Source organism: Leopardus geoffroyi, chromosome E3 (assembly GCF_018350155.1).
Source record: "Leopardus geoffroyi isolate Oge1 chromosome E3, O.geoffroyi_Oge1_pat1.0, whole genome shotgun sequence".
NCBI lineage: Eukaryota > Metazoa > Chordata > Mammalia > Carnivora > Felidae > Leopardus > Leopardus geoffroyi.
The window spans coordinates 38758644-38772622 of record NC_059340.1 but is presented as its reverse complement, the minus strand read 5'-3'; the positions used below and the strand labels follow the sequence as shown (position 1 = coordinate 38772622).

Below are 13979 nucleotides of genomic sequence, written 5' to 3'. Positions count from 1 at the left end.
GCTCAGAGCCTGGAGCCTGCTTCAGATCCTGTGTCTCCCTCTCTCTCTGCCAATCCCAGCCTGCACTCTCTCTCTCTCTCTCTCTCTCTCTCGCTCTCACAAAAACGAATAAACGCTAAAAAAACAAAAAACCCAACCCCAAACCAGAACACAAAGACCAGGAACCAAAAGACGATGACCCATTCCACTTTTGTGGGAAGCTCACCCAGAGACGCTAAGAGTAATTCTAAAGGCAGTAAAAATGACGCAACAAAACTGTAGGTGGGGGGAAACGAGAGATGCGAGTCACATCCAAGTGTGTACTGTGGAACTTTAGCTCAGGTCAGGAGGAGGCTGGGGCTCCATTACCAGGCACGGTACCTGCGGCACGCCCGTCTGGGCCGCCGGCTGGCCCAGGCCCACACTGCTCACACTCATCGCCCCGCCGGAGGACTGGAACTGGTTCTGAGGCAGGAACTGGTTCTGCGCAGGCGCCTGGGCCATGATGTTGTTGCTGTGAGCGCCCATCATGTTCGGAGGCTGGGGCATTCGGGAAGGAGAAATGGCCATCTAAAAGACAAGCATCGTCCAGAGTTCAGAGGACGAGGGCCAGAGTCTTCAAGATAAACTAGAAGAGACAGAACTCCGCGAATCTCCCCTCCCCCTGCCTTCTCACGCAAGGTCTCTGAGGAGCCAGTTGCAAATTTATCTCTGAAGGGAAATCAATAGCATGCCATAATTTAAAGTTCAAAATATGCCTTTTACGACTTCTCTGAAGCATTAAGAAGGCAGCCTCAGGAGAGTAAGCTCTAGGAGACCACAGATGCTGTCAAGCACCTCTCTGCAACTGTGGGAGGCTGCAAGCTCCAATCTCAGACACGTCTTCTCGCAAAGTCTCAAGTCCCTATTAATTCATCATCCCAACAAAAATAAATAACGGTCAAATAATTCTCGCTGTAGTAATGAAGACCAAAAAGAGGCAGAGAGATGTGAAGTAAATAAACCACAGCCAAAACCAAAGGAGTAAGCACCAGGGGATTCTTGACCTACAACTTCACTGTGCAGAGAACTTTCCTTACCCGAGCAAGGCCTCCTCGGCACAGCTGAGGCCAACAGAAGCACTTACCCCTGGAACGGAGCCCATGCTGTTCATCGGGACAGAGTGGTTCATGGGGGACGCTGCACGCGGTCCCATGGGAGCCTGCGGCAACTGTACGTTCCCCAAGGACATTGGGGTAAATGAATTCATCCCTGTAAACGTACCCACAACGGTTCATTAGAAAAAGTACCCACAGGAAAATAAGAGCTACAAACTTGCCAAACGCTAAGCGAAACAGAGTGGAACATGTATGCAATACACACAACAGAAAGAAAAATCACGCAGCGAATCAGAAAAGATGGTGCTATACCACTTTTCAAATCCGGAAAAACGGCACCAGTGCAGTGGTGGTGGTGGTGGTGGTGGTGGTGGTGAAGAGCGGTTTGGGGAGGGTGGGGAGGGTAGCACAAGGAGACAAAGGGAGAAAGTCAGGGAAAGCACCCGTGAACGAGGCGGTGCCAGGAAGGTACACCTACATCCACAGGGGACGTGTGAGCCAGGGTCCGGGCACCCATCGGAGCCAATCTCCCTAACACCTTCTGGAACAGTGGCCCCCGTCTCCTCTCCTGCAGGAAGGCCATCCTCATCATCCCAGGCCTCCTGGCTCTTCAGCTGGGTTTACCCTTACTGTCAGAATCTGGGAGAAGACTCGAAATATGGTTTTAATTCTGCAAGTGTGCTAAGTGTTTAGAAAGTGCCCAAGGGCCGGCAATTCTCATTCCCCGCCTCCTCTCTACAGACTGGGAAGCTCTCACTTCCGTGGCTACTTCACCTTCCCAGGGGTGTTCACAGCCACAGGAGTGTCACACAATGAAAGACACCTCACTGGCCACTAAGCATCTCCGGGCCACAGAGTCTCATTCTTCCTTATTTGTCACAATACTCTGGAAGCTCTGAGCTCTACATAAAGGCTGGTGGTTCAAGCAAGTCTTAGGGCTGACACTGGGACTCAAGCAAAATCCTTGAGATGCTGCCTTAATACTGGTGTGACCAGGACAACGTCTCAGAGAACATGTGCCTCGCTCAGCATTACCTTCGAGCACACCTAGAAACGTCACCCTAAAAACCACGTGCCAGCACGGGCCCAGGGGGGCTTTCTAGGAAGGCTGTAAGCTTCCCTCTCTCCTTGAGGATTTTATGCACTGAGTAAGAGAAAAAGGCAGTACTGAGAAACAGTACCATGAAGGGCTCCCTCTTCACACAGACACAGGTGCTGGTAAGGAAGGTGTGAGTGCTGTGCCGTAAAACTCCTCCTTCCATATCCTGCTCAACAGCCCCCATCAGATTCCAAACCAGCCAACCCTTCCATGTCACGTCCGACGCAGCACTCGGCTACACTCCCTCGCTCCATTTCCCTGGCTTCCCAGTTTCCTTCACTCCTAACTGGTCCATCAAAACAAGTCCCTCAAGTTTCTCCGGATCATCAGTGTATCTCCTGGGTCTCTCCAGTATGCACGAAGATGGCCACAACTTTTTCAAGTTTACGATTATTATTTTTTAGTCATCTCTACACCCAACGTGGGGCTCACACTCATGATCCCAAGATCTAGAGTCTCATGTTCCTCCGACGGAGCTAGCCGGGCGCCCCGAGGTTGCCAACAACTTTTACAATGACCTCTTCTCCTGTCTCAGACTACTCTGGCACACAGCTGCAAGGCCTTGCTGTGGAATCCCCTGGAAGTCGCCACCTCTTCTCAAAACCTGGAAAAATATCCTACTGTTCCAGTCCCAACTGGACAAGAGCTGTAAAAGCTGTGAAATGCCCCCTCCATGAACTCCAAAGACCGCCTCCGCCACAAACACCACAGACCCTCAAGTCGAGTCCAGACTGGCTGCGGCGCCCCAGCCTCTCGAGGAGCACACACACACGCTCTTCGGCCCGCACCACCCTCCCGCCCCCGGCCGGCTCCACGCTCTCCTCTGCTACATTCACAAATGTTTCCTTCCCCCACCTGCAATGCTTCTTGAGGTGACTCTTCCTAAGAGAAACAGACCCTCCTGTCCAAAAAAAAAAAAAAAAAAAAAGCCTAATCCCACTTCCTATCTCCCTGGAGAACTTTCTTATGGTCTTCTAGCTTCCAAACACCACAGATACTCATACTGCCTGTGGAACTGAATTCTGGTCATCAGCAAAAGGAACAGAGGGAATAACAAGGAGCTATAAAGAAATACAGAGGGGAAGAGGAAAAGCGAATGAACTCTGTGACTATTCAACGTTAAGCCAAAATTGGATTCACAACAATAGTTCAATACCTTGAGAAACCTGCACACGATTCACTGGCAGGGGCATGGGTCCATCTAGAATGACAGAAAAAAAATCAGTCATTTAAAATAATCCCTCATTTGGGAATAAAGAATTTTATTTTCAGAACTTCAAACTTAAAGGGAAAACCAGTCAACGGGTCTAAAAGCACTGTGCATTCTGAGGCCAGCACACCCTTAAAAGGGTCCCTCCACGAGAGACTCAACGTCCAAACACAGGCCAAGGCGGAAGGCCACGGCCACTACCACTGTTTCCAAAGCACGGGCTCCCTGAGAACATAATTCTACATGCTGGGAAATACACCCCAAACACAAAGGGAAGAACAAGCCAGCAGACTAAGGGCTGGCAGAAAGAAAAGTCCTTACTTGGAGGCCTCACAGGTTGTGCCTGCGGAATCCCAGGGGGCTGTGCCCCGGGGGCTGGTAGGGCGGGCTGGTTACCCAGGATGCCTTGTTTGTGTAAACGTGACCTCCGCTTTTCTTCTAGTTCTTTTTGTATCTTGTAAATTTTTTCGGCCAGTAAGTGATAGTATTCATCCTGAAGAGCAATGATAACATTCAATGTTAGGCAATGAAAGCTATAAAAACCCCAATGATCTGTGTTCGATGTTCTAACAAACTAATGAACTTTTACATTAGGGACACTGGCAAAGGTAAGCATTCCACACTTCTGGTCCGTTTTGTAGTCCTGAGTAAGCTCTAGTCCTGGGCGGGGGGCTCCAACTCACGACCCCGAGATCAAGGGTCACGTGCCCTACCAGCTGAGCCAGCCAGGCGCCCCCAGTATCCAGCACTTCCAACCGACACACCTAAGGACCAACTTCATGGTGAACACCTCGTGACATGATAGGACTTATCAGGCAGGGGGTCCTAACTGAACGCACGTCACATTTCATTCCACAGTCGAATCACTTCCTGCCTATTCGACACCGGCAGTGACGCAGTACGAGCGTTATAAAGAGTGCCCACTGTGGAGCACATCCAAGGATGAAACACAATTCTCCATGCCCCGGTCACCACTGTAGCGGTGACATCTGTAGTCAAACAAGAGAGCAGTACAGGGGTCTCAGGTCCTATCTGGGATGTCTCTCTGGTCAGCATCCCCGAGGTGATGAGTCTACCTGACTAGCAGATGCCCCTATTTCCAGACAATGAGCCGGACAGATGCAGTTCTATCTACTGTAGGTGTTGTGCGGCTGGAACACGTATGGCACCCTACCCTGCTGTTGGCGGACTCGTACATGTCCCCCTCCACTTTCTTAGCATAGGCCACCAGGTTCTCCATGCGGCGATCCTTCAGGGCTGCCGGGTCAGGGGTTGGGAAGATGGCTTGGACCCTGGAAAGACAACACACTCCGTCAATAGACTTTCGGTATACCATCAGTACCTTGTTATTTTATACAACTGTTTCTCACAAACAATTTTCACTAAAAAGAGAATGGCAAACAAAACCACTCCAAGGGAATCAGACTGACCCACTTCACCTCTGATTTAACTTAACTAGCCTGAGAAAGTGAACTGCTGACTTCCTCTCTGTTACCACACTGTATGGTGGCACTATCGTGTCCTCTGTCTTCACCAGACTCAAACTCCCCCGATTCTCCGGGGCCTCCATGATTATAATCTTGAGCCCTAAAACAAGGCAAAGCTTCTGAACTCATCCCAGCTCCCCGTTGCAAGCCAGAGCTCAGAGGACAGAAGGTCTGGCCACACTGGGAGTCCCGACCTCTGCGACGTGGGTCACAGCACAGGCCCTGCTGCAGGGACTGCAATTCTGTGGCCTGCCGGCAGTGGCTGTGGCTCCCTAAATAAGCATGCGACCCTCTTCAGCTGCTAGGGCCCAGGGGACCACTCAGGAATTAAATCGGACATCAGTGAAACTGCACAGCTGTCGCACTGCTGTCAGCCATGACATGTTCCCGTCATATGTGAACACGGGTGAGGCGGGCACATACAGTTTATGCACTAGGTGGCTCCGCAGGTCCTGAGTGACATGTTCGTGCCAGCTTTTCCGCACACCGGTGCTGGAAGGAGGTGCCGCTGTGGGTATAGTGCTGAGGGTCCCGAGGTTTGCAGAGCCTGAGCCATCGTTCATCAGTGGGCTGGGGAAAAACAAGACACTCAGTCCACCTAGCCAAGTGACACACATGTGCCTCATTTACATGAGGTTTTTCTTTTTTTTTTTTTTTCCCAACGTTTATTTATTTTTGGGACACAGAGAGACAGAGCATGAACGGGGGAGGGGCAGAGAGAGAGGGAGACACAGAATCGGAAACAGGCTCCAGGCTCTGAGCCATCAGCCCAGAGCCTGATGCGGGGCTCGAACTCACGGACCGCGAGATCGTGACCTGGCTGAAGTCGGACGCTTAACCGACTGCGCCACCCAGGCGCCCCTACATGAGGTTTTTCAACCACATGTGACTTTTAGCAACCCTCTGCCCCCTGCCATTTAAGCTATCTTCACCGTCACCCATTTAGAAAGAACCCCAATTTTGTGATTCCCAACCCACTTGCATGTGCGACCGTCGCTCAGAGAGGAACCGACTGAAACGGGGGTCTTACTTTGTGGCCCCGAGGGAAGTTGGAAGAGCTGATTCTGAAATCAAGTTTGGCGGCTGCTGATCTGTTGTTATTCCTCCTGCTGGAATGTTCATTGGGTTATTTCCTTTAAAGACAGAAAGAAATCCACCAAGTCGTAAATTATAATCCACCCCTCACAGTTCCGGTAACAGGTCAAATCACCATGTAAGTAAGTCATTCTCCTGAGTTATGACAATAACCACTACGGCAGGAACTCTGGAAGCTGTTTCTCCGGTAAGAGCCATCAACTTGAACCAGTTCCGCGGCAGTCTCCTCCTGACTGCATTTTAAGTAACCCAGATGAGGCGTGCGTGGAGGCCGGCGGGCGCCCTAGGTGTGCTCTAGGGCTGTGACGCAAATTATAAGCGATCCCCTCCGAGCCTCAGACTTTTACGCCGGCTTCATTAACACCATGCCCTGAACAACTAAACTGACCTGTGTCACACAGATTTGGGTCAACTTTTCTTCTATCAGAAAATAAAATCAAAGAAGTAATGTGCACGTGAAAACACTTGTGTACAGGGTTCCCGTTAAAGTAAGAAAAAGTTGACAGAGAGAGAGGTTACAGGTCTTGTCCCAAATTATATCCTCAAGTAGGAGTGGAGTCACTTTAGAACTCAGGTCTGAGGGCTCCAACCCAGTCTCCTGGCCGGGAGAAGTTAGTGTGCATTAGGGCAGTTGGGTTCCCCCCGCCCCCAAGAGCAATAAATGAGTTGTTTTTAATCGTCATTCTTAAGGTTAAAAGACCTACTCTATTAGGAAAACAATAAAACTAACACAACCATCTTGACCTGATGGACCTAACTGCTTGGCTTAAGCCTGACTTTAAGAGCAATGTGTCAATTTACAGAGAAATGCTAAGAAAACAGTATGCAAACATGGCAAAAACTGTGGGGATACCCCGGCCAATGAGCTGACATGACACCAGGAAACACCATTACGGGGAGAGAGGCCGGGACGGGAGGTGCTGGGGGACACTCCCGCCAACCTGCCCACGTCTGGGCCGGTCACCTCGCACTGTGGGTGGGGGGAGCCGGCAGACCAGGTACAGGCTCCCCCTCAGGAGGGCACTCTAACAGGTGGGACTCGGCATTGTGAGCCACTGAATGCCCTTCGTGAAAACCGTCCCGACAGGAGCGGCACGGCCATCAAATGTCGGCTCCTGTGCAAATGCTTTTCTTCTCCCAAGCCTGTCACATCTTCCTTGCACTCATACTTCAGCCTTTCCCCGGAAGTTTTCTATTTCAAGGATTTAAAAGATATCATCATCATAATTTATATGTATATTGATTTGAATTTAAAGTAAAAACAGTAACTGAAAACAGCCGGACGAACGAGCTCTCGAGAGTCCCTTTACCTACCCAGGGGGTTGAGAGTCCTCATCTGCTGGTGACTTTGAGGCTGTGCTGGTTGCTGGCCGGGAACCTGAGGCTGCAGCTGCGTCTGGGGCTGGTTCAGGTAGGGGAGACCAAGGGCAGCATACGCGCGCTGCATGGAGCTGGGGTCGATGGGATTCGGGTTACTCAGCGAAGCGGCGTTCTGCTGGCCTGTGCCGACAGAACCGATCGTGTTCTGAATCCCACTAGCTGGAGACCCCAGGATGGCTAGAAGAACAAACAGACACACAAACAAGAAAGGTTAAGTAAAAAGGAGAAGGCCACACGTGACTGAAAAACTACGGAGAAGCAAGTACAATTGTATCGAGAGACGATCCACCCGTGTCCCGAGGCAACAGAACACGGCTACCGAGGAAGGAGCTGTGCAGACAAAGGGACCCTGGTCTAGTCGTGTATTCTGCACAGCAGCAGTTAGGGAGCAACAAGATCCAGAAAAGCCAAGCTTCTTTCTATGTCAGAAGGCAACAGCCCACAGAATCAGAGCTCCCTTAAGGACAATCACATATGAAATCTAGATGCTCAGAAGTCTGTGCCAGGGGGAGTAGCAAACGCGTTGTCGACAAGAGACCGTGTTCTGATTGGGGGCGGTGTGGGCAGCTCGTCTGCCACCACGGACATGACCTAAGGGGGGGCCTCTGTGGCTGCCACTCTCCCTGGGGTCCTGCACTGCTCACCTGCACGGGTACAGAGGATGAAACAAGGAGCAGAGTGATACCCAGTTGGTCAGTTTTGTTACTCATTTTAATAACTCTATGACAAAATCTATCTCATGACAAAATCGCAATTCCTCACAACCTATGTGCACAGTGGCATTAACCCACACGTCTTTCCTACGGCTTCCCATGCAGGAAGGCCCCCTACTGAGCGGTCTGGCTATCTAAAGATGCTGAAGAAAAAACTGTATCGACTGACTGACGTAGCCAAAAAGAACGGGTGGAACGAGGCTTGGTGGATTTGCATTTCCCCAGGTGTCACCTCAGCACCACGGAGGACGGCACAGCCTCAGCTTCCACCACCTGGCCTAGTGACGGCAGGGCATCCCCTCTGGGTACTCCATGTACTGGGCCGATCCCAAAAGGCCGAAGAAAACTCTGTGGCAACACAGAGAACCCCATTCCCAAGGACTTCAGAGTTAACAGAGATGACCCCAGATTTGCATCTCCTTGGCCCCTTGGAGTTCAATTCATCCCTCGGTCCGTCCACCCCAATCTCCACATTTGGTGGGCACTTGCCATAAGGCAGAAGTTTTACGTGCTACTATCTATTCTTATTCTTAAGATTTCCCTTCTTTCCAACTCCTCCCAACTTTGGTCACGTTATACACAGTAGCTTATAACTGATACTATAACATATGATCTTTGATACATCAAGCACTACCACAAAGGTCTCCTTTCATATTGAGACCATTGCGTGTAACAATAATATTCTCACATTCAACCATCAGTGCAACCGATGTGTAGCATAAGCACAGTGTAACATAACACTGTGTAACAGTGTAACACAGTGTAACATAAACAACTCACATTACTTATCAGAGTATTTTAATTAAACCTAAACGTGTAAGAAAAAAAGATCTTGGTAATTACATATTCCATACTATTAACTTTTCTAAGACATTCAGATCTCAAACTCATTAACACTCATTAGACAAAATCACGCACACCAAGCACCTCATTATTATAAGTGAAAAGCGATTCCCAAGGTACACTTTATGACAAGCGTGCAGCTCAAGTCATGTATGATTTCTCCAGAAGTATTTTCTCTAATAGTTAATACTCCCCCAAACGTTCAACACGTGCCCACCATATTCCTAAAACTGACCACGCCAAATCAAAGACCTCTGATGTTACAAGGAAAGGAATCCTGGGAGGATGATGAACCGTTCTCTCACCCAGGGGTAAAGAACAGACCCAGACTGCATTTGCTGCACACAGGGATGAACTGCGGAGAGGAACTGAAAGAAAGACGCTACCCACGTGGCCTCCGTTTCAGGGTGAAAAACCAGCGACTTCTTCCTTCTCTTTTCCACTCTCATCCATCAGGCCCCAAATGCCATCCCTTCCCCCAAAATGCCTCCTCCCCCCAACCTTAGGGTGAATGCCACTCGCTAGGCAAAGGCCATTTATGGGGAAGCCAGAACCTCCCACGGAAGCTGCTGACATGGTCACTGTATTTTGTGTTTGTTAATAGCATTTATTTTCTACGTGTAAACACTATTGTATTTTCTTATTAAACAAAAATACAGTATCTGTCAGAAGACAAGTAAGCATCTGGTAGCTGACAATCCTAACAATCCAGAGGCATGGAAAAGAAAGCATAAATAAGTAAAAACAAAAACAAACAAACAAAAAAAAACGTCTCCGACATGTAAGCATGGTCCAATTTGAGTCCAAATGCCGTTACTGTGGGACACAAATACCTCAGGGTAACGGAATGCACACATTTACTAGAGGAGTCGTGCCTGGCTGAAAGAGGTGTCACCAGGTAAAAGTGACCATAAACCCCATTCTGTGAGCTCAAGGCACTACCACCCCTGCCAGAAGTTCTCCTCATCTGTCGGGCGGCAGCAAGGCTTCCTGGAACTTGCACAACGCCTCCCAGGTCTCTGCTTCTTTGTGGGCACTCGCTCACTGCACAGAGGGTGCGTGTGGACTGTGTGGGGCGTCCTGCTAGGCTCCAGGACGCGAGCACCAAGTCTGCACTCACACAGAGAGAACAGATTAACCTAATAATCCGCTAAGGAACGGGAAACGGCAGCTCCGGACCCTGGAGCGGAGAAACCACACGCGTCTTCCCCGAGCCCGTCCGCTCCCCGGAGGCAGTGTGCTCACAAAGCCCAGCACAAAGCCCCGGAAAGGCCCTAGCGGAGTCCGGAGTTGGGGGCACGGCGGCAGGGTGGTGGAGCGACGGCCGTCCGAGGGCCCTGCCAGTGCCGCGGGCCTTGGGACTGAGCCAAAGTCAGCAGCGCCAAAAGCAGCGACGCCTCGTTTATCGGCACGAGGGAGAACGAGGCCTTCCACGTTGATCCCCGTCACACATTACTGACGGCTACCTCTTTAAATGTCCAAACCTCGTGCTCTTTTCCCCATTTGTACGTCTTCCTTCCTTTCTCGGAGCCCAATGCTGTATTTCACGCGCGATCCGCCACTTCACACGGTGTCTCAGCACCTGAGTGTGGCTCTCCTGCCGGCAGCACGTCTTCAAAACCCCCCCTTCACCTCCACTGCCCCAGCTAACCTGGGCGCCCACGACCTAGGAAATAAATGGCCACATTCTACAGTGGGCTCTTTTGAGGACCCGCCTGCCACTTCTTAAGTAGGTCCAAGGCAGTCCTCCCCCAGAGGGAACAGAAGACCGTTCCAATGACCGGTCCCACATAGGGCACGCGGCGTCCATTCAAGTCCCTGGTCATTCTCAGCAAAACTCAACTCAATCTGAAAATCCAGGGAAAACCGACACAAATCAAACTCCAAAGCTTTGTCGGCGTGGTGGGAAATACACCACAAAGCACGTAAAGCAGCTACTGCTCAGATTTCTACGGAAAACGTCGTGCTGGAATTTACTCAGACCTGCAGACGTCTCCGCAGAGTGGTTCCTAGGCCACGGTGCCTTCCAGGTGTCGTGTGTACCGGAACGGCCTTCCTCTCACGCTTTTTTTTTTTTTTTTTTTTTTTAAAGTAATCTCTACACCCAACGTGAGGCTCGAACTCACAACCTCAAGAGTCACATGTTCTACAGACTGAGCCGGCCAGGCGCCCCTCCGGCATCCTCCCATGCGTGGTACAGGGCGGGACAACACAACACCAGAGCCCCAGGGCCAGACCTCTGGCACGGCCACCACCCGGCAACAACACAAAAGCCTCTGCAACACGTTTCCTTCGGAAGCCAAATGACTGAGAAGGGGCACACTGTGTTCAAAAGAGCAAGGAAAAAACTGCTCTGATGAAATACATCACCAGGCGGCTGGGTACTTCAATCAGGGGCGAGCAAGCCCACTGCTCTGCCCCTACGGCCACTCCGGTCCCACCGCCCCCCCTCTGCTCTCCAGCCCAACCGCCGTCTGTCAAAAGAGGTATCGGAGAATCTTGAAAGAGCTCTCAGGTGGAACAAGGGCCTGTTCAACCACCACTTACTGAGCACCGAGCAGGCTGCTCCATGAGGAAAAGTTTTAAAGAGGAAGATCTGGACTCGATACCAGGAAGGAAGGCTTCTCATGATCAGAAGTGCTTCAAATGGGAACAAATAGCCAGACCAAGTAGTGAGTGTCAAGCCAGTGGAGGTATTCAAGGAACAGGCCAGAGGACTACGGACTTAGACACTCTCAGTCCTCACACTGCGGCTCGGCCCGCGTCTAAGGCAGCTGTGGGCGGTGAGCCAGTTTGGTTTGGCTCTGAGGCTGGTCCTGTCCCATCTCTTCTGACAGTCCCTGTGGGATTCTGAGTGGGGAACCCCATGATTTCCCCAGGGAAAGATTCACAACTTCTCAAGAGCTCCAGGACAGACAGACACCCAGCCCTTCAAGGCATGCAGGGCAGCACATCTCGGCTGTTAACGCAAATACTAATCATCTAGCAATTTGTTAAAATGCAGATTTTAATACGGGAGGTGTGGGATGGCCCGAGTTCCTGCAGTTCTAACCGGCCGGCCCGCAGTGCCTGTGCAGCCTGGTCGGAGGACTGTACCGCGTGGGGAGCAGGAACCGCAAGGATGAGGCACCAGGAGTTTAAACAGGGAATTCGGTCGTGTGTCCACACAGCCCCAGTCCTCCGTGCAACCTGTGCGCTGGAATTCATTGTAAGTCAGATGCCAGGACTGACATTAGATATACACCTGGAAAACTCCTAATTATTCCATAAAATCTGATTACCTCTATAAGGGAGGGATAACAGCTCAAGATCGGTGATGACACAACATCTAGAAAACAACTCAAAGAAAAATCAAAACAAAATCTCGACAGAGGCCAAAAAGGCAACCAATGGTCTGGGACGGCTCCACAGAGGATGCCGGCAGATCCTGCCAACAGAGACGTCGATGGAAGAAGCGGGCAGCGGGCTGCGCGAGCGTCTGGGAGCAACCTGCCCGAAAGCGCGGCTGTGGCAGACGCGCCTGGGTCTCAGGCAGCGCCCGGGGGCCCTGACCTCTTGCCACAAACACCCCTCTCTCCCCGAATCACCTGGCCTGCACGGGAAACTCGGGAGTCCACGCTGGTTGTGCTGATGCCACGTGTGCCGTCTAGAATGTCCTTCCGCCGCTATTCTGCGGACACTGGGCTCCACGAAGCCCCGCCTTCCACACTCGCTGACCCTCCCCTCCAGGACTGCCGGGACCACCGACCCCGCCCGACCTCGCTCCTTCCTGGGTGCGACTGTCATGTCATTTTAGCGGATATACTCCACTCTGGACCCTGACTTTGAGCTGTCGGAGGGCTGGATCCACATTTCCTCTCTACTGCCCGACGCCGATGTTCACGCGCCACGGGCACAATTTGCTTTAGGAGAGGAGAAACAACAAACGTCTGTAGAAAACACACTGCTGACAATCCCTCACTCGCCACATCAACTCTTCCGCCCTCAGAAAACCACAGGGCTAGAGAGAGCCCAAAGAACACACTCAGGGCTAAAACCTAAAGTGAAGCACTTAAAACTTTCTTAAATGAGTGCTTTCATTTCTTTTACAAAAAAAATCACCAGAACCTTGCATAAAGTTGATGTAAATACTCCCGGTGACTTTATGCTATAAGATCACCGAGGTGACACCTCACGTTATGACTGGTAGAAACGCTGTGGTTGACCACTTCAGAGCACGCGCTGAATCAATTGTCACAACATTCAGGCAGTTACAAGGATGTTGAAAAAAGAACCCACATACATTTCTTTAAAAAGAAAAAAAAAAACCACACAAGCGTTTCTTAAAAAGAGAAATCACAAAAGTTTAACATTGTCATGGCAACACATACTAAAAATAAAAGGTCCCAGAAAAGCCACACCCCCAAATCAGAAGTTCAGAATGAAGTCCTCACTTATTCGTGGAATAATTACTTCGGCACTTAAAAACCCTATTACTGAAACGTGTCCTAAAACACCAGAAAGTGTAACCACCACTATATACTAGTTAAAAAAAAAGTTTTACACTGACTTTGAGGAAAAAGCGGCCTATTCCAGTAGAACTCCTGTCCCAAGTACACAGTTCTGAAAGCCCCAGATTGCTGGAACTTCGCTTCACGTAGGAGAGATCCCTGAAAACTGGGTGTGAATTCCCACTGTGGTCAATCAAAGACAAATTTAACTGATTCAGAAAAGTGCCTTTTAAAGGGAACTAAGCACGAGTCCTTGCGCAGGGAGGGAAGAGGACGGGCCCACAGGCGAAGCCGGTCCCACACCGGGGCCGCCCTCTGGGGTGGGTGGGAGGGGGACGCGGGGGCCTCCCCGTGTGGCACCCACGGCACCCTTAGGGACGGAGCGTTGGCCAGCGCGCCCTATGCCCCAAGGAAACGACCAGAGACACGGCAGCACAGGCTGCCCAGGCAGCAGCGGGGCGTCGAGGAAGACGATCAAGAAGAACGAGAGCGACGAACACGCAAGCGCAAACAAGATGGCGCAGACGAGATGGAGGAAGATGTGCGAGACTGGGCGGTGCCGCGGGTCCCCGGAGCGGCCCCGGCC

At 51.0% G+C, this 13979-nt stretch overlaps 1 protein-coding gene across 6 annotated transcripts in view; it reads right to left on the bottom strand.

Annotated features, from left to right (window-relative positions):
- The window catches only part of LOC123589147 (CREB binding protein), a 129314-nt gene that overhangs the window by 36565 nt on the left and 78770 nt on the right, over positions 1–13979 (bottom strand). For all 6 annotated transcript variants that reach the window (XM_045460826.1, XM_045460827.1, XM_045460829.1 and 3 more), the window contains 8 exons: positions 7282–7524; positions 5903–6005; positions 5296–5442; positions 4560–4677; positions 3707–3878; positions 3332–3376; positions 1106–1230; positions 361–549 (listed from right to left, as the gene is read on the bottom strand). In XM_045460826.1, the coding sequence (XP_045316782.1) occupies positions 361–549; positions 1106–1230; positions 3332–3376; positions 3707–3878; positions 4560–4677; positions 5296–5442; positions 5903–6005; positions 7282–7524 (1142 nt within the window). The remainder of the gene's footprint in view (positions 1–360; positions 550–1105; positions 1231–3331; positions 3377–3706; positions 3879–4559; positions 4678–5295; positions 5443–5902; positions 6006–7281; positions 7525–13979) is intronic.